The sequence below is a fragment of the Myripristis murdjan genome, chromosome 16 (assembly GCF_902150065.1).
Source record: "Myripristis murdjan chromosome 16, fMyrMur1.1, whole genome shotgun sequence".
Classification (NCBI taxonomy): domain Eukaryota; kingdom Metazoa; phylum Chordata; class Actinopteri; order Holocentriformes; family Holocentridae; genus Myripristis; species Myripristis murdjan.
This window is the reverse complement of record NC_043995.1, coordinates 31120043-31141106: the sequence shown is the minus strand read 5'-3', so window position 1 is coordinate 31141106 and position 21064 is coordinate 31120043. Positions and strand designations below refer to the sequence as shown.

The 21064-nt window shown below is 40.4% G+C and overlaps 1 protein-coding gene across 1 annotated transcript in view; it reads right to left on the bottom strand.

The window, feature by feature from the left end:
• Positions 1 to 2260: 2260 nt before the first annotated feature.
• The window catches only part of capn7 (calpain 7), a 28817-nt gene continuing 10013 nt past the window's right edge, over positions 2261 to 21064 (bottom strand). The window contains exons 11-21 of the mRNA XM_030072495.1: positions 20730 to 20836; positions 20479 to 20599; positions 18408 to 18552; positions 17989 to 18088; positions 17305 to 17440; positions 15975 to 16050; positions 14507 to 14652; positions 9817 to 9879; positions 8204 to 8334; positions 5745 to 5837; positions 2261 to 3604 (exon numbers count right to left, since the gene is read on the bottom strand). Coding sequence (XP_029928355.1) covers positions 3460 to 3604; positions 5745 to 5837; positions 8204 to 8334; positions 9817 to 9879; positions 14507 to 14652; positions 15975 to 16050; positions 17305 to 17440; positions 17989 to 18088; positions 18408 to 18552; positions 20479 to 20599; positions 20730 to 20836 — 1263 coding nt within the window. The 3' untranslated portion in view covers positions 2261 to 3459. The remainder of the gene's footprint in view (positions 3605 to 5744; positions 5838 to 8203; positions 8335 to 9816; positions 9880 to 14506; positions 14653 to 15974; positions 16051 to 17304; positions 17441 to 17988; positions 18089 to 18407; positions 18553 to 20478; positions 20600 to 20729; positions 20837 to 21064) is intronic.

Genomic DNA, 21064 nt, shown 5'->3' with positions numbered 1-21064 from the left:
GCAAGATTGTCTTCCTGCGTGTTTACGTGTCGGCTGGCTGCCCGTTGAGAGGGGCTACTGAGAATAGTAACCGAAACATGATGATTTATCACCAAGCAACAATAAACATTTGACAAATGCGTCTGGAAATGGATATTTAAAGCTAAATTTCATTCTGATGTAAGATTTTAGCGGACACATCTTAGTATTACTTCATCACAGTCAACCACCAGCCACCACTGGCACTGAAGCTTTATTATCATTATTATCATTATTATTATTATTATTTTAAAACAATGCTAATCTCTTATTGGAAATTGTAATTATAGCTTCAGAAACTAATACAATTACTATGAAGTGATCCACATTTATCCATAAATTAATGTAGTGTCTCCAATGTGCCACATTTTACTGAACAATACTAAAATACAGACTTCCTCACCTGGTCTGATAAGTAAGTTTAATGTTTTTTTTTTTTTCCTGTGGTTTTAATGATATATGTTGTTTATCACAGATTTTGAAAATGAAAGGAAATGAATGGATATGGAGGGCAGCCTGGGCTTGTGGTTAACATGATGAATGACATATAAAGGAGGGTGAAACTGTGTGAGCGAGCGGTTAATTCTCGAGTTTACAGTGAGTGTGGTTTACACACAATGACTTGGTTTGTGTGGCTTGCAGCCTTAATTAATACGACCCTGTGTAGTCCGCTGTGTGCAGGCGTCAGATTCACTTCACTGTGTTCAGACTGCTGGCAGCCTCAACCAGCTACCAGCCTGTTGTCATCATATTTGAGCTCTTGAGCACACGATGTGGCAGCCATATTGGATATCGGATGAGTCAGTTCTTGGGTAACAATAGCTTCAGTGACAAAATACATCGCAATATCTTTTCTTTGACACTACACAAAATGAGAAACGGTATAAAAGTGCATAATATGAACCAAGAAGTGAACAGAAGGTGTGAACTTGGCAATACATTTTTCTTCCATGAACAGGTCAACAACACGCATTTAGACTGACATGCACGCACACACGCACACACACACACACACACACACACACACACACAGATTGTGTCATACCTGTCTAAAGCAGTTCTGAGTGCCGCGGAGCCACCTGTCAGAGAAAGGCGGGCTGATATTTGTCAAGCAGCCGTCAGTCCACAGACAAAATAAAGAGACATCATTCATTTGCTGCCACACTGGATTCCCTGCGGTGTCGCACGCTACACTGCTCCTGAGAAAATAAAATAACCCTTCATGGTCAAGGGGGGGGGGAACAAACTCTCCTGTCCACCGGCCACAGCAGCTGACAGACTCCAAAATCCACCTTAAACTTTCACTTTCTAACTATATTTATTCAACTGGCTGAACCAGAGCCAGACCATTTAACAGCTACTGAAGTGAATGACAAGAAGACACTACACAGCTCCAGCTCTGCAGCAAATAATACTTTGAATAAATGTACTGGATAAAATAACAGGGCGTGTGACAGCAGACTGTGAAGGAGACATTCTTCTGCTGGAATATCTTCCATTCCATGTAGTATAGTTTTTTGGGGTTTTTTTGCATTGTGGTTGCCAGCGTGCAGCCGCTTCGTGTCATTCAACTTCTTTTCTTTATGCTAATGAGCACCTCAACAATTAAATAAGTGTTCTCTTTAACACCCCAGTAGATAAAATTAACCAGCTGTGATTTCGCAGCATGTCTCTGCGGTTCAGGCACGAGTCTAATCCAGCATGTGGTCAAGCGATGCAAAATTTTGTTGGGACAGTTTCCCAGAATGTCCTGATGTAAAACACCTGAATTTTTCTGTAGTATTTTTATTTAACCCTCCTGTTATGTTCAAATTTACAAACATCTTTTATGTTTGGGGTCAATTTGACCCCAGCAGTTTAAACCTCCACAAAATTATTATAACTAAAATTGTTACCAAAGTTTATGTGTCAGGTACTTCATGTTTCTTCGTTGACGACCTAAATATCCCTTTAAATAAAACATAACTAAGTATTCCTATTACGCCACTATGGAAAAATATGCAAACCGCCATAAAATCTCACTGATTGACCTAAAAGAAATATAAATTTTTGGTGTTTTAATGGCTTTATATTATTTCTAAGTACAGATTTTTGTTATTTATAACCGCTGCGTTACAAAGTAACATATCATCATGTGAATTTCATGTTTACCCGGTAGTACCCATTACATTAGGAAGCAAAAAAAATGATGTTAATCATTTATTTAGAGACGTTGGACCCCAAACATAATAGGAGGGTTAAAAAAAAAAGTTGGAGACAGCTTTGGAGAGCTTTCATGGCTCAGAAATCTGACTCCTTCCTGATTTGTTAATCAAAAAGATATTATGTGCACTTGCTCCTTGTGTAATATATCCATCCAGGTAGTTTCTGTGCGATTTTGGCAAGGTTTCCATTGTCTCTTCCAGCCTCACTGTACTGGGGTGAAGGGAGACAGACTGGAAACTTCACCAAATCAAACAGAAACCATCTGAATGGATAGACTGCCCTATATTTTCATTGGACTGTTCCTTTAAAGTTATAATGAGATAAGCAGTCCGGTTTTCACTACAGCTGAGCTTGCTGTTGAGCAAATTCATAAAAGCAGCCGAAAACCACCCAAAATCCCTTCACTACCTTAAAGGAGCAAACAGTAATATGGACTCTTCAGTGACATCTAGTGGCAGCCGACAAAACTACAACATCAGGCAAACCGTATCTCTTCCTGCACAAGCCTCAGCCTCAGCGTCCAGATCAGAGAATAAACCAAACCTGTAGAAAACCTGTAGAGAGAAATATTGGATATGCAATCTTGTATTGTTGAGATGCTCATCGTGAGGATTTTTTTTTTTTTTTTGGGGGTGAATTTAGCTGCGTTTGGCCAGTGGCAGGGGGTTCGTTTCTCAGCCTGTTACTCGTCCACATTCAGTCAGTCCAGAATATAAAGATAAATCTGTTATTACTGCTGCTGCTCGACGCCTACAGATCAGAACAACGATGCCGATGCTTATTACTGCATCTGGTTGTCATGAGCTCAGTTCTATATGGGTAATTACTGTGTTATTATTATGGCAAAGGAGGTAAAGCAGCCCTCCGAAAGGTAGTTTGTCCTTTGGCAGTTTTTTCTTTTTTTTTGGTGAAGTTTTGGTGGATTTGTTGCACTCCAAACATTCGTCCGCTCCAATTGCTCTGGAAAATCTTGCGTGATCGCTCTACCAGTAGTATCACGTACCAATGATTCAGCATCATACATCAGCCTCAGAAAGTTTTATAGATCAGTCCGGTTCACACAAACTCCTGAAAACAGATTTGGCGAGAGGGGATGGCGGGGAGAGGCTGTTTGTAGCGCTGAACAGCCAGAGCTCCCGGTCACATCCCAAACTGTCAGTCCAGCCCAAGTCCAGCTTTACGGGGATCCCACGATGACCCTGCGTGCCTCTCCCTCTCTCCCAATCCCTGGGCTCCTCATTGGAGCTGGGAGACCTTGAGGGGCGAGGAGCTGGAGAAGTCCAGGAAGAAGGGACCTTCCTGTTTGGGCAGGAAGGTGGTAGGGGTGATGTTGTAGATGCCTGCTGGGACGTGGTCCACTTCCAGGTAGCAGAAACCACACCTGAGGACGAGGGAGAGGAAAAGTTTTGGACTCTGGATGTCTTTAATGTTGTCTGTCTTTCATGAAACATCTCGCAACAAAACACAGGCTTCAATCTATAGAAGTTACCGGGTATGAGCGGGAAGCAACCCAGTCCTGCACATCTTACCTCAGTTTGCATGGAGCCAAAACACACTAATCTAATCTACAGTAAGAAAGGGCAAAAACCTTGAAGCACGCAAGATACACAACCTAATTATGTGACATCCTTGTTCTGCTTATTAGAGTTGTCTTTCTCAGTGAAATGGACACAGCAGTCCAGTCTTTCTGGACTGGCTTGTCAACTTCCTACAAACAATTCCCATTTTAACTATTGCATTTTTTCCTGGTTAACAAAGGTGTCCATCTACTACTGAGCCTTATAAAATAATCATACTTTTCCTTGATTTGTCTTTGTAAAAAACTGCCCATGATGAGGTGAGTAGATTTCAAATGAAATCTAAAATCTGCATGAAAATCAGCAGGTTTCAAACAAAGATCAGCCTATTTCCAACAGTCATTTCATCGACTTGAGAGTTTTAAAATGGCCTTTATTTGCTTTTTTGTTTTTGTTGAACTGTGACAAATTCTTACTAGGAAGAAAAGAGATTTCAGCTCAGATTCCTGAATTACTTAACCTATTTCAACCTTTTTCTTTCATCAGATGGCAAGGCGGGTGTTGTACTGAAAGACATTTATTGTCTCTTGTCTGCAGAAAATTCTGCAAAAGTCCAAGGAGTTCAGAGAATTTACCCTTTAGCTGCGACAGAATTCCCCTTTTAAATTAGATGCATTCAGTTCAATGACCCATGAAAAGAACAGACAAAAAAAAAAAAAAAAAAAACTACAGTCAATAGGTTTGTTCACCCCTCATCAATCTCTCAGCTTCAACAAGCTTATTCAATTAACTTGGGAAGTGCAGAGTTTGACATCTCAGGCTCATTTGATTTGCCCTTTGACCTTTTCGACAGGATGTTCAAACAGAGCAGACACTGTGGCTCTTCATTTCATTACAGAGAAACATGCGCCTCTAATATACAACGCTAAGAAAAGTCCTCCCCTGGCCTACTGCCCTCACCGCATGTCTCTGTGTTCTTTTTCTACAAAATTATGTTTGTCATGTTGCCGCTTTCTAGGACAGATCACTCTAGAAAAACAGTTTCAAAAGCCAATGGTACCCAAAGTTTAATTGATTTTATTTTTACATGATTAGTATTAGTCATGGAACATTACTACAGTGCTAAAAAGCTAATGGTGAATTTGCCAGGAGATCAAAAACCCAAAGAGTTTAGAATGAAAGACCTCCCCTGCTTAAATTAAGAATTAAATAGGAAATATTAAGTGCTAAGCTGAATGAAGCTAACTTTGCACCTGATCTTTGAACTTGTGGGAAAGTGCGAAGCAGAAGCAAGCTGAGACTCATTTAACAAAAATAATTTGTTCAACTGAGCAGGTTTTCTACAGAGCCTCTAAAGGGACATGAGGGAGGCAAAAAATAGATGTTGGAGAAAAATACATGTCAGGAAAAAATAGAGGAACTTCTTGCAATCTCAGACAAAGCTTTTACAGTCTCCTGAGACGCTTTTGGGTCAGGTGGCCAAGTTTTGAAATACTTCGCTGTTTCATGTCCGTGATTTGCTAAATTACGTTACAGCCAGCCGGCATCACGGCTGTTTCAGGGTTATAATACACGACTGTCGACGACGTCTGACGATCAAAATGATGCCAGAAAAACAGAAAAATGTGTGGCCCTACGGCGTCCTGTCCAAAATGGAAATGGAAACTGTGTGACTGATACAGGAAATAAAAATATTACGGGTGAAAAGTTTTGCTGGCTGTAAAATAGGGGATGAAAATGGATGGAGAGAGACTGCAAGAACAGGTGAGGAAATATCCTCAGGTGTGTGACTCATCATGCAGGGACTTCAAAGACACGACGAAAGAAAATAGAAGAAAGACGAAGCAATCGACTCCTGAGATGAAATTGCAGCAGCAGGTTTTCTTTCTCCTCCACCGTAACAACAGTTTTAAAACGGACCGGCTGGTAACCATGGAGACGACAGCCGTCCTCCGGTACAGCTGTGTTTCTGTGTTTCCTGTGTCGGGGCGGTGTGTGTCGTACCTGTAGTCTCCGCTGCTCTTCTTCTGGAAACCCGCTGGTCCCGGGTCTCCTGTCGTCGATACCGTCACCAGCTCAAAGCCCACGCTGTACTGCCTACACACACACACACACACACACACACACACATACACACACACACAGAAAACCACATGGGAAGTGGGATTTACTAATCATTACTAATCATGACATCATCATTACTAATTACTAATCAATCATCACTAATCAAAAAAAACAACAACAAATAACTTCCACATGGACTAATTATGCCCACGCTGTAGTCACGCTTTTCATTTCAATGTGATTTTACAGATCTGCTTTTTTTTTTTTTTTTTTTTAACTGCCAGCTGTATGCCCAAACTTGTCTTGATGACGTCTCGACTTATTTATATCTGTGTCTTCATTTATTCTTCTCACTTTCAACGTGCATCTCTTTACTTTGCTGTGCGTGCACCATCGCTGAAGTTGAAGCATGTAACAGCAATGACGACAAAATCGGATTATCTTGTGCATCCAGATCTGGCGTGATCACAGAGAGAAGTCACTGTAGGAGCCTTTTATTATGTGCCTGTTTTTTTTTTTTTTTTTTTTTTTAATTATTAATATTATTTTAGGTTATCACACTTTCCTCCATGGCATTACATAACACATGAAGAGTGAGATGGTCAGAGCGACAAAGCAGCAAGAAAACACAGCAACATGACAAACCGAGTCACAGAACGAAACAGGAGAACAGAGTTTCAACTGAGCAGATTTTTTTTTTTGGAAACCCTAAAATCCTTCTATCACCTGACAGCTTCATCACGTATATTTTTACTCTTTGTTTGTGCTTTCCGTGTGGCGTAAATGCGATTTCAGTTAAACAAATTTTCCCTAACACGACCGCAGGGCGAGAAAAGGAACATGACCAACTTCTTCGCGAATAAGCTCTTTGATCATATCAGCATTGTGCAAAGAGACGACTGGTGTTTATTTTCATGGATTGAACCTAAGACCTTTAAGACAAAAAAAAAAAAAGACAAAGATTCAGTGTTGCCTTTTCTTCTTGTCGGGGTGGAAAAGCCTCTGAAACCGAATTTAGACCATCACCGGACACGAAAACTGAAACACAGGATGATAAAAGTATTTCAGTGTCTGACCCACAGGATCCCTTCACTGAGGGAAAATAAATACACATTATTTACAAAAACATTTTAAAAAAATAGCATATTCATTATTTTGATGTTCTTCTTCAGCGGCGACATTGAAATTATTTTCCATCTGTGTGTCCAGCATGTGTTCAGTTTTACTACAGTGTAGGCCGAGGCTTTGGCACATGGTTTGATAAATTTGCTATTAAAGTCGTTCACACACCCTTGGCTTCCTCACTGTTGGTTTGTGATGTAAGAAATTAAAGTTTATCCTGCAGCTGCACTCATTTGTAAGAAACCGTTGATAAGACTGACGGGGAAACAATGAGGGGAAGAGAACAACATGAGGGAGAACAGAGAGTCTGTCAAATCACCGGCGAGCCGGAGGGAGGAACCGAACAGACACTGCAGTGACTGAGTCATGCTGCCTGCCCCTGTGTGTGTGTGTGTGTGTGTGTGTGTGTGTGCCAGAGAGAGGGAGGGAGAGAGAAGAGGCCTTATCATTATGGCTGCTAATGACACAGCGTGGGCCGGCTCAGGTCAGTGAGTCATCCCATCAGCGAGTCTTTTAATTAGCCGGCCGGATCAATTAAACCCGAGTGGAATGAGAAGAGAAGCAGCGCCACCGCTCTTCTGTTTGAATCGGCTTTTTAACGCGACTGCACAAGCACAGTAAGAGCTGGAAGTGCAACGGCTGTCAAAATAAAGTGATTATAAGTTGATGTAAGGTTTTGAAAGCCAAAAAGAATATTTTTGTAGTGAAGCTGCCTTTATCTGATATTGCGCCGATACTCTGTGCACAGACTTTTGATCACTTTCAGGACAAAAAAAAAGGTTAAAAAAAATTCAGTGTCAGTTCTGCTAGAATCTTTTTCTTGGCAGGGAAAAGCCTCTCAAAGCATTTCGATCCACCTAGCCGTGGAGTAGGATTTTTTTTTTCTTTTTCGATAGCCCATGAACGCCTCATTCCTCTCCAGTATATATAACAGAATGTGTGTCTCTGCCAGAAAATAGTCCCTCAGGAAAAGATTGAATTAAATTTAGCCAGAGTCAGCAGGAGCAGCAGAGAATTTTAGGGCTTGTTTATCAGCATAATATTAAAATTAATGGGGAAGAAAAATAAAATGCAATGCAGTCAAAACACTGACAGCTGTAAGTCTGAGTGAGACAGACTGCCACCCCCCGGAGCGAGTTGTGTTAAATCTCACCTTCGCCTCCTTCACGTGTCAGCTGTCTACAACATCGACCGGCTGATACCTGATTTTCATTCAAAGATCAATATCTTAGCAAACCCCAGCTGTGATGTTGTGTCTGCCGCCGTGTCGGACCGACCTTGAGCCTCGCAGCTCGACGAGCAGCGGTCCCGGCCGCTCCACGCTGAACTGGTAGATGGGGTTGTGTTTGTACGAGTCCTTGTAGTTCCCACAACCCCCGGCGCTCGGCCCCTTCCACTGGCCGTTGATCTGCGGACGGAAAGAGAGAGAGAGTCACGGTTTCCAGATCGCCCGCAAAAGCAGCACAATGCAGAAAGGTACCTGTTTTTCTATGGCACCGAAGATACCAGGTGTATTTATCTAGATTTAGTATTTATCTAGATTTAGTATTTATCTAAATTTTGTATTTATTTAGATTTAGTATTTATCTAGATTTTGTATTTATTTAGATTTAGTATTTATCTAGATTTAGTATTTATTTAGATTTAGTATTTATTTAGATTTAGCATTTATTTAGATTTAGTATTTATCTAGATTTAGTATTTATCTAGATTTTGTATTTATCTAGATTTAGTATTTATCTAAATTTTGTATTTATTTAGATTTAGTATTTATCTAGATTTTGTATTTATTTAGATTTAGTATTTATCTAGATTTAGTATTTATCTAGATTTAGTATTTATTTAGATTTAGTATTTATTTAGATTTAGCATTTATTTAGATTTAGTATTTATCTAGATTTAGTATTTATCTAGATTTAGTATTTATCTAGATTTAGTATTTATTTAGATTTATTATATATCTAGATTTAGCATTTATCTAGATTTAGTATTTATCTAGATTTTGTATTTATCTAGATTTAGTATTTATCTAGATTTTGTATTTATCTAGATTTAGTATTTATCTAGATTTAGTATTTATTTAGATTTATTATATATCTAGATTTAGTATTTATTTAGATTTATTATATATCTAGATTTAGTATTTATTTAGATTTATTATATATCTAGATTTAGTATTTATTTAGATTTAGTATTTATTTAGATTTAGCATTTATTTAGATTTAGTATTTATCTAGATTTAGTATTTATCTAGATTTAGTATTTATTTAGATAAGTATTTATCTAGATTTAGTATTTATCTAGATTTTGTATTTACTTAGATTTAGCCTTCAGACGGCCATAATATATCCTTCCTGAACTGACAGGGGCAGTATACAATTTCAGTGAATTTGAGTGAGTTCACAGCCAGAGTCGTGTCTGGAAGGGTTTTTCACTCAGGGAATGATAATAAATTTGCTAAACAAAATATGCAGACGGTGCCGTCAAAGGTTGCAATTAAATAGTTGTTTCTATTTCTAATTATGTATAGGCTGAGCTCATGATGCTGAACGTTTTGGTGTGTGGTGTGTGGTGTGTGTGTGTGTGTGTGTGTGTGTGTGTGTGTGTGTGTGTTTGGTCTGGTAGTTGGTGAATAATAAGTTTAGGGTTCGACCAGGCGAGGCGGCCCGCCGGGATCAGCTCTCAGCCCGACTCAGTGGGGGGGGCATAAGCTTAAATGATTTTGGGGTGTGTGTGTGTGTGTGTGTGTGTGTGTGTGTGTGTGTGTGTGTGTCTGAGTGAGTGAGTGAGTGAGTGAGTGAGAGAAAGAGAGAGAGAGAGAGAGACAGAGAGAGAGAGAGAGAGAGAAAGACTTCAATCAATATTAGGTCAATATCAGTGGGGGACGTACCCTTTTGGTGTGAGTGAAGGGCGTCGGGATCTTGGAGAAAGTGAACTTGCATCCCGAGTACACCTGCAGAAAAAACAAAACAAAACAAAACAAAAAAAAACTTGACTCTGGACCATCTGTCATGAGGACGAGACAATACAGAACAAAATATATCTGACAACATAATATAAATCTGACAACAACTACGACGGGGCAGAAAAAAGACAAGTGATATTTCACCAGCTCTCCAACAAACTATATTATTTTCCACTTTGTAATGATGACATTTTTAAATTGTTCACCTTCCACCGAGCCGCTGCCACTCAAAAACAAATATATTTCTGCAGACAGACTTTCATCTATTGTTTTCTATTTCTTTATAGTCAATTTCCACATTTTTCTCAGTAGATATTTTCCCCCCTTTCTTTTCAAGGGGTTTGTAGGTATGTCAACATGTTTTATTATTGTCTTTCTGCCTTTACAGTCATTTTGTTTTTTTCCCCTGCGTATCATTTTCTGTCTTGTTTTGTTTGTTTTATTTGCAACTTTTTTTTTTTTTTTTTTTACTTCTTTTTGCTGTTTGTTACTGTCTGAAGCACTTTGGCCAACTGCTGGTTGGTTTTAAATAAAGTGACTTAACTATTAAACTGCACTGTGGTTGTATCACACTGTTTAACCCCACATCAGACACAGAATCATATTGTGAGATAGAACTATCAATAAACCCCTAATCCATCATTTCTAACACCCAAATTCAAATCAATTACCATTTGTCCCGTGAATAAGATTTCTAAAGCTTTGTGAGATTTGTGACCAAGCAATTGTCAAGTCACTAATATTGATATATTCCGGTCATTTTGTGCTGTGGTGCCGTAAAATCTCACGGATCGCCCCTTTAGGTGAGTGACTGCTCTTTAAAAGGCACATTTGTTTGTTTTAGTTTCGGGCTAACAGCCATTTCACAAGTCTCCTCTCAGCGCGACGCGTCTCCAAATGGTGGAGCTCTCACTTCGGAGCGAAGCTGCTCATTTATTCATCAACACTCACACATGAAATATAGATGTTAGATATCTGGGGTGGAAAAATATCAGGGAGAGAAAATGATGTTTCCTGCTTCTGGCTTTGATCTGCGGTGGGAGCTCTTTGATGAACTCCAAGAGTCACGTCGCTTATTTTCAGGATTACTCTCAAAGAGAAACGCTGATCCGTGCTGAGAGATCACTTTCACTGTCAGCTTGGCCGACGGGGAACTCGCAGGGGATCTGGCAGCCGTGTTGCTGTTATGTACGCACACACACACACACACACACACACACTCTCACACACACAGACATCAGGGTGCATGCTGTTTTGGCAGCGAGAGGAGGAGTCCAAGAGGAGTGCATGAAACATAAATAAGTAAAAAAAGATGTATGTATTTGGGTCCCATGAGTGTATGTGCATTCATGGGGCGAACGCACACACACACATACACACACATATACACACACACACATAAACACAAGAACACACAAAGTCCCACTGCTCCCAAAACTGGTTTCCCAAAGCTCTACGTTTTGGATGAAAGTGAGAGGTGAATTTCAGATTATAGGGGAGTGGAGGAGAGAAAGGAGGACAGGAAAACAGGAGAGAGAAGAGCTAAAGAACAGGAGGAGAGGAAAAAATAAAAAGACAAGAGGAGGGAGAAGAAACAAGACAAGAGGGAGAGGAGAAAGAAGAGCAGAGGAGGGAGAGCTAATATTAATCCGTGTAAAAGAAAGAGAGCTGGTCGATCCAGTTTGAACTTCCCGGAGACTGTACGTCTGGTTTCTTATTTTATTTTTTTTATTCCGTCTGGACACTTTAGACACTTTACAAGTTCGCCTACGTCAGCGTCGTTTCAAACGCAGGTTCAGGCAGGAGAACAGCTCTGTCCTGCTCGGGCTCTCCTCTTCCCGTCACCATCTGCCCCGGTTTCCCACGGCTTCGCTCGGAATCCTCCCTCTGTTCCTTTCAAGGCTCTTCCGTCTTTCTGCTCACATCTCTGAGATCCAATCAGATCGTCCGACTCCCACTCACCTCGCTGTGCCGCTTTGTTCCTTCAGAGCTGACTCAGCATCGTCATCATCATCATCATCATCATCATCTGCCCCTTTCCAATGGCTCTGCTCTGCCTTTTGCGCTGATTCTCATTTGCTTCATAAATGCAGTTTCTCGCTCAGCAAGTCTGTCGTTTATTTTCGTCTAAGTCTTTCCCGGTTGAAATTCAGAAATTTACCCTCGACGTCAAACAGAGGTGATGAGGTCTTCACGGCTTTTTAGCTTGAAGACCCCACATGTAGCGGTGTGTTTCATACAGGCACAGAAAGAGTCTGATTATTTAACCCTCCTATTATGTTTGGGGTCAATTTGACCCCAGCCAATGTTTAACATCTCTAAATAAATGATTAACATATTTTTTTTTGCTTCATATTTAATGAGTGTTCCTAATGTAATGGGCTCTACCGGGTAAACATGAAATTGACATGATGTTTTCAATGTCCTGTACACACTTTGTAACGCATCGCTTATAAATAACAAAAATCTGTACTTAGAAATAATATAAAGCCATTAAAACACCAAAAATTAATATTTCTTTCCAATTTTAGATCAATCAGTGAGATTTTATGGTGATTTGAATATTTTTCCATTGTCGCGTAATAGGAATACTGGATGTATAAGTGGGGGTGGTGGGGAGTTATGTTTTATTTAAAGGGCTATTTAGGTAATCAACAAAGAAACATAAAGTACCTGACACATAAACTTTGGTAACAATTTTAGTTCTAATAATTTTGTGGAAGTTTAAACTGCAGGGGTCAAATTGACTCCAAACATAAAGGATGTTCAAAAATGTGAACATAACAGGAGGGTTAAACTTGATTTTACATGATCAGTCGATAACGGACGTACACGACCTTTTGCTGGAGTTTGTGTCATCCTCTTTTCTTCTACAACTCTGTTTGTCTTCCAGAAACTTCATACAGACACCCAGAGGACTATGACTGCACTGCATCCTGGTCTACGAGCGATTTCTCCCTGCATGTTTGTTGCGTACTCGTGCAGAACGGCGGCTCTAGAAAAGAAGAAGGCCTCGCTCTTTGATTGTGAGGGACCGACACCAAAACCTGACGATGTTTCCGATCGCTCAAACATTTTCTGATGCCAAACTCCACTGGAGCTGCTAGAAATTTCTGGATGTGGCGTCACCTCGTCTACGATTAGCACCAGACGAGCGCACGGAGCCATAAATGCAAAGTGCATCATCAGTAACTGTGTTTACGAAAAGAGGGAGGCTCTCCTTTAACCCTCCTGCTTCCTGCAAATTTATGTTTTTTTATCATCAACTAAAACCTCCTGAAAATTATTCTGATAAAAACTGTGGCTCCAGTTTTTCAGTCAGGTACTTTGTTTCTTGTTGATGACCTAAATAGCCCTTTAAATAAAACACACCCGTACACACACACACACACAAACACACAAATGTCACATTAACTCTCTGTGTTTCTTACACTACTACAGGTGTAGTTATGTTAGGTTAGGCTCTTAAAGCCGAGGGAAGATTTTTGATGATTATAAATGACATGTTATAGTTCCTCAGTGTCCAAAACAACTGAAATAAATGTGTGTAAAATGTTGATATTTCTTCTTATTATTTTTTATTTAACAGCCAAAACAGCCTGGGGTCAAATAGAGAAACACAAGTGGGTCCAAAATGTGTTCAGGACTGTGAAAACTTATCATCATGTTAATTTCATGTTTACCCACTTTTTCTCATTAAATTGGATAAAGTCATTCAAATATGAAGCAAAACAAACAATGTTAATCAGCGTTATTTAGAAATTTAAACACTGAAAGGTGTCAAAAGATCAAACCATCTTCAGTGGGTCCTGAACTAAAAGTTGAGCTCACAAGTACAGTAGGAGGAGTTTGGACTCTTTTATGTGCGTGCACAAACACACATCACACACACACACACACACACGCACACACACACACACAACAAGGGACATCAGACATTCAGACGAGCTTGGATCTCTCTCGCTGCTCTGACATCTCTGGACTTTCATCCATCTTCCCTTTGTCTTTCTCACCTGACAGCCTCAGACAGTTTTCTCTTCAAATTGCCGTCTTTCATTCAAATTTGTTCGTGAGACTTGAGTTAATAAATAATAAAGACTCGACTAAATGAAAAAAAGAAAAGCGAAAGTGTAAGAATCTGAAGGTGAAACAGCACCTTTTTTTTTTTTTTGCTTTCAAAAACATTTTTCCTTCAAACTTTTCCACTTTCAAAAACCTTCACCTCCAGTTTTCTTTTTTTTTTTTTTTTACTGTCAAGAACTTATTTTGCATCTGCACTTTTCTCTCACTTCCAAAATAGACTCCAAATGTGACTCTACACTAACTTTATCAATTAGCTGACTGACAGAAAACTGATTAGAGTGACTGATTAAGGTATTTATCAAGTAAAAATACCAAAACTTCTCTAAGTTAATTATTACTTTTCATATCTTTATAGAATTAACACTTCAGGTTTTTCTTGGGTGCTGGTCAGACTAAGGATTAACTGATTAATCCAAGCAATAATTGTAATTTGCTAATACTCACTAATTGCAGTCATACTCAGTGAGTGTGTGTACACATCAACAAGTGCGTGTGTGTGTGTGTGTGTGTGTGCAGTGGAAGCCGGCCTCACCCTCAGTGTGTAGTTGATGGTGTTCTGCTTCTCGTACTGGGAAACCACCAGAGTGAAGGTGTGTGTTCCCGCGCTGGTCAGCCGCATCTTGGTCAGGTAGTGCGGGCTGTTGATGCGGATGCCGTCGATGTAGGGGGGAGGGTCCGCTGTGTGTGTTTAGGGGGGTGGGAGGGTGAGGGTGAGGGGGGCAGTATGGTTACACAATGCTTTTAACAAACAGTGTGCTTTAGATAAAACAAAGGAACAAACAAGATACACAAAGCAAAAGAACAAGTACCTCGCAAAGTCCGCCAGAGCCTCTGTGTGTGTGTGTGTGTGTGTGTGTGTGTGTGTGTGTGTGTGTGTGTGTGTGTGTGTGTGCGCACATGCAGGTGAGTGACTGTGCATGTGTGGGATTAGCGGTCAAAAGGAGAAGTGGGTGAATAACAGACTGCAGCCATTTAGTCTTGCATAAATTTGGAGTACATCGTCCTGCGTGGCACCACAGCGGTGGACATTAAGAGAGGTCGGGGTCTCTTCGGGCCAAAAGCATAAATTAATGCTTTTACGAGGATATGATTTCCCTTTTTTTTTTTGTCTTTTTTTCCTTTTTTTTTTTACACAGTTTGGTTGGCAAACTTTATCATTTACCGCTACTTGAAAGAGCAAAGTGGCAAAGTGAAGATGCTGAGGAAAATGACCTCAAAGTTCATCTCCTGCTGCACCAAAACTAGATTATATAGAATTTAGTCCAATTTAAGGGCATAAATTCTGCTGGTATGAAATAAAAATTTGCCGATGACAAGGTTAAAGCTCCCGCAAACAGCCGGCAAAGTGAGCCGAGGCGTGAAAATTCAACAGTTCTCAAACAAGGCATGGAAATTTAAATAAATAAGTAAAATCACCATGCAGGTTATGACTTGTTAACACCTGGTTTGGACATTTATAAAATCCATTTCAAGATGTACTGTATCTTTTTTCATGGCATCTTGCAGTGGCCCAACATCCTTTAAAATGACTTTATGCTGGTTTCCATACAGACAGGACAGACAGGCAGCCCAAAAGGTTGCCTGTCTATCTGAGTCTTAAACAACTTGGATCCAAAGTGTTTCACTGGTTATGCTGCACTCGCAGTTGTTTGGAGAAATCTGAGCTGTAAAAAGTGACTCCATTAACTTCGACAGTCTCAGCAAAGACTGAGATGGAACTGTGGGCGCTGATTTTCTGTGTTTGGCGCTCCCATAAAGCCTCAGAGGAGTTTTAAATGACACTGAGACAATCACTGAATTTTCATTTGGAGGTGAACTGTCCCTTTAAATGCCAGCGCTGCCATTAAAACCCGGCAGGATAAATTTCACCTTGGGTAAAGCTTCAGTGCCAGAGAGAGAGAGAGAGCTCCCACCAGCGTGTGTTTGCCAAGGGACTGACGGATCACACTGTTACAGCTTAATCGTTTATCAAGACGGAGAAAAAAATAAAAAAAACTTACCTGGGTAATAAACTTTCTTTCCATCCGTCTTGTAAACAACAAGTGTGATGAACTCCCTGTTTTGAGCAAAGTCATCCTGGGCAAACAAATAGAGCAAAAATCACTGGATTAGACTGAGGTGTTAGGATTAGATAAGCCTGAGGTGTCAGAGTACCACCAGATAAGAGCCAGGATCAAACCCTGGGTCTCCACAGGCCCGCTGAAATTTATTTTTTAATTTAAAACTACACGTGTTTTGGTCAAGCCACAGTCTCTAAACTGGATTGGAAGACTTTGGTCAGTGTTTTGAAACATGCGCACCGATAGTGACCGAGCAATATGACCGTCAACTAGCTCATATCCATCTAGACTTAATTTCTCCACACCTGAAATACAGTTTGAAGGGACAGTCGGACTCCAATAATGTGCAAATCCACACTTATCAAGGCACTTCTGATAACATCCAAACTATTCGACAAGACTATTTTACAAAACTTATCAATGTTAAGATCTGGTAATAGTAAAGGACAATAATACAAAATACTGTGCTTAACTCTACATAGCTGTGGTGCAACCAATCTCTACGCGTTGTTTTGGGACAGATGGGAGGCTTTAAACAGCTAAACTTATCATATTTTGTCCTTGTTAGGCCCTGATTAATACTGATCTTGACAAAAAAAAAAAAAAAAAAAAAAAAAAAAAAAACTTGACATTGATAGACAAAAAGGGAAAAGGTTAAAACAAACAAACAAAAAAAACAAAAAACAAAACTGATGACTGCTGAGTGACAGTGTCGATGAAATGTTATGCATCAGCCAAACCACGAAAAATGCAGAAACATACAAAAAATTAGGGTTATTTCGAGGGCTGGGTCATTATCCATATTTATCAGATATCATGGTATGAAACACGATGTCGTCTGGGATTTCAGATCTTGTAATATTGTGATGTCTTCTCCCGGTTTTAAAGTCTGCATTACAGCAGAAATGAAATGCTCTGAACTTATTAGACTGTTCCCGTAGATTTTTCTTTTTAAGGACAAAATTAACATACACCAGCTGATAAGGCACGTCACCACCCGACATTCTGGTGACGCTTCTGATGAAGGCGGAAGATTCACGCCGAAACTGTCAAAGGAAAGGTAAAACAATTGTTTTCTTAATTTTGTCCTTAAAAAGAAAAATGTACAGGAATTTACTCAGGACATAATGAACTTACACCACCTATTATTAGCCTGTTGTAGCTGTTAGTATTTGTTTTTTTTTTACCTGCTCGGTCATCTGCCCTATGAGGTATTTGGTCAAAGACACCGTGCATATCGCGCAACGTCATCGCCCTTGTGAACGCCCACCTTGTCAGTGATGTGTCTGGTGAGCAGCACCCAGACCGCAGCGCCCCCTGCTGGACACTGCACCTCCAGTTTGTACTGTGGGTTGTTGGCCAGGCTGTACACGTCCTTCACCGGGCCCTGCTTCCCATCCCAGCTGCTGCAGGCGGCAAAGAGGCAGACACACAGTTCGGAGCATGTCTGTCTACTACAGTACTACTAGTGGTAGTAGTAATTTATTTTTCAAGTGTCATGCATCAAAAGATGCCCTGCCCGCAAGGGTTTACAAGACACTACAGAAAATGAGTATCGAGCAGCTTCTTTCATATGAAACAGTTTCCAAGTCAGACATGAGTAACAGGCCGGACGAAGGCGCAAGATATAATAATAAAATACTAAAAGAGAGGACATGGTTAGAAGTGAGAAAAACTGAAATGAAAGGTAAGGTATCAAAAGGGAAACAATTCAGAAAATAAAAGGATAGACAAAGCGGGAAAACAGGCTAAAATGCATAAATAAATATACAAATACAATAAACTACTATATACAATATACAATACACATAAACTACTACAGGGTGTAAAAAAGAGTGAAGGAGAAGAGCAGAAAAAATCCAGAACAGCACGCCTCGAGACTAATGATATTTGGTTTTGAAAATTATTAAACATATTTTTTAAAACACACAGACACACAGACACACACACAAACCTGTGGATGCAGGAGGATTCTCTGAACAGGCCGGGGTTCCAGCTCAGGTAGATGACGTCGTAGTACTGACACAAATCCTCCCACACGATCCAGAAAACACCTGCAGAGCAACATGATAAATAATAACTGCACTCGGCGATATCAGTCAGTCAAGATGTTAATTTAAGAAACAAAAAGTGACATAAAATAATCTTTATATGAATGTGAATGATAATATTGATCATAATATCCAACAGCAAATAAAAACTAGACTTCATGACAGTAGTACAGGTTACTAATCACATATCTGATGTACCAAAGGTGTGATTCTCTGAGTGTAAGGTGATGCCTGTAATATATCCTGTTGCAAATCTGTTTCCTGTGTGATGAAAACTGAACTCTGACGTCACAACTGGGATTTGGGGAAAGAGTGCGAATACCGTTGTCAAACTTCTGCGCCGTCTTTGGGTCAAAGTTGAGGTATTTGAGGAGTTCGGGGGTCCAGTTCTTCTCGTCGCGCTCGCTGAAGCGGCCTTTCCATCTCAGGTGACTCCACGGGTTCTTCAGCTGCAGGAAACGCATCCCCTGCAAGACACACACACACACACACACACACACACACAAACTCAGTGAGCACAGACGGAAAACAACTGATTTTTTTAACCAGCCACTTCCACCGGTTTCCTACAGATAAAATTAGACCTCCAGATGATGTGTTTACCTGTCAAAATGAAGCAAACTGATTTAACAGCCACCGCCTAAATAAAACAGCATCTCGGCGGTGGCTGGTGTGTTTTTTTTCCACACTGCTAGAATGGCACAATTATTTAAAAATATTTGGAAACAATAATAATATCGCCTGTCATTTAAAACTGACAAGAGCCTGTGGTTGTCACTCAGAGAAAAAGGTGTATCAGACAGCTGTGTGTGTGGAAAATAAAAAACTAGATCATTACTTTATTAAACACTTTTTTGTCTTAAACATGCACATATAAAACACACACTCAGGCTGCTACGTATAGTATGCATTCCTTCAAATAGGTCAGAGTGTAGGATTGCCTGCAGTGCATAGTGAAGAGGATTTTAAAAGATTTATCTGCTACCGAGAGACTGCGGTAGCACAGAAATATCCTTTTTTTCCCTCTTGGTGTTTTGCAGGTCCCTTCTGGCATGAGCATCTTCTTAAGACAGACACAACCGGCAAACATATGTATGTATCACGTGTACTTCCTGATACACTGTGTAAGTAAGACAGCTTTGGAGATGCAATAAGGTTTATTTTTCCACTTTGACGGAGCCAGGCTAACGACTCCTATAGACTTCAAGTCTTTAAGCTAAGCTAACACAAAATGTTACCCATAGGAACCAAACCACTGGACGTACAGAGGTGAAAATGGCACTGAGCATCTTTGTCACAGTCTGGGTATGTCGGAAAAAGGATATTTTGCCCAAAACGTTGGAGTATTCCTTTAAAGAAATAATTTTCATTTTCAAGGACTCACTCAGTGGCTTACAGGGTGTCCACAAAGTCTCTTTACAATTTAAAAAAAATCTATTACAAAAGCAATTGATGAGATATGTTAATCAGATTTGTTCTATGTACTCAGTGGTTATCAAAGTCTTTCAATCACATTGCATTTGTGTATTTCAGGTACCCTGCTGATGAAATAGGTTCATGTTAAATAAACCCCTAAAAAATGGCTACTCCAACCACAGACCGGTGGATTGGAAGGGACGGCCCAATTCCCTGGCCACCTCGTTCACCAGATCTCCCTCCACTGGACGTTTTTATGTTAAAGATATGGAGTATGGAACAAAGATACGGGACGTCAACGACCTGAAGCAAAAGATCACTGATGCCTTTGCCACCATTGATGAGGCTCTGCTACAGCCAACATGACAAGACATTAAAGAGTACCGCCTTGATGTGCTTTGTGCAACTAATGGTGCCCATATAGAGGTGCATTAAATGAGGCAAAAAAAAAAAAACTTCAATATCTACTCCTCATTTTGTAATAACTTCCACAGATTTGTCTATTCATTTGCTTTTATAATAAATTTGTTAAATTGTAAAGAGACTTTAGGACACCCTGTATATCTGTCAGCTGCCGCTCACGGGTCACCTTAAAGGATTCAGTTTGGGCAAAGTGGTCGGACAGCTCCAAACTGTATGGAAATATCAAGCTGTCAACATGTTTTTGCCTTGTATGCTGCTTACCTGTAAAAAACATCAGCATGCTGACAACAGGCTAAGGATGTGCAAATGCATTTTGTTGCATTTTTCAGTTTTGGCCTCCAAACAAGCGGTACTATAGTGCAGCAAAAGACGACAGCTGGGCATCAACAGGCGCTGAAGTGGCATTAAATTTGATACTTCATGAATTACATGATGGTATGTAATCAGTTTATTGCCTGAAAATGGCAGTGATCATTCGCTGCAGCCGCACTGAACCACACAGCCCTCTCTCTTTCAGAGAGCCGATGAAGTCACTGCCAGCCTGGCTCGCTCACCTTGTGCTCCCTGATGTCAAGGACGGCGTAGGCGTGCGTTGGCACCAAACCCCACCGCTCCCCTTCCTCCTCTGTCATCACGCCTGTTGCCGTGGTGATGAGGACATCACCCCTGTGAAACCTGGAAAAGAGAAAGAGAGAGAGAGAGAGAGAGATGATATAGTATTTTAAAGGTGAATGACTCCTAGTAATGTGTGTGTGTCTGTGTGTGTGTGTGTGTGTGTGTGTGTGTGTGGGTGTGTGTGTGTCACCTCTGGTAGAGCATGCGGAAGGTGTCGTCCTTGCTGAATGACTGATTGTCTGAGTGCATGGCGATGCGTTCAGGGATCCACCCGGTGAGCGCGTGCAGATCAATGTTCTGCAAAACACACACACACACACACACACACCGTGTAAAACAAGGAGAGCAGAACTATGTTTCTACTTAGTTTCAGACTAAAAGGGAAGAAAACAGACTGATAGTTTGACAGTTTGATGTGCACTGACTGTGGCGTCACCAAATCGCTCTGCAGCTGAATATTAAACCGTAAACTACAAATAGTGTCACAATGTATTTAAAGCCCACGTGTTCACATCTGCAGTGCAC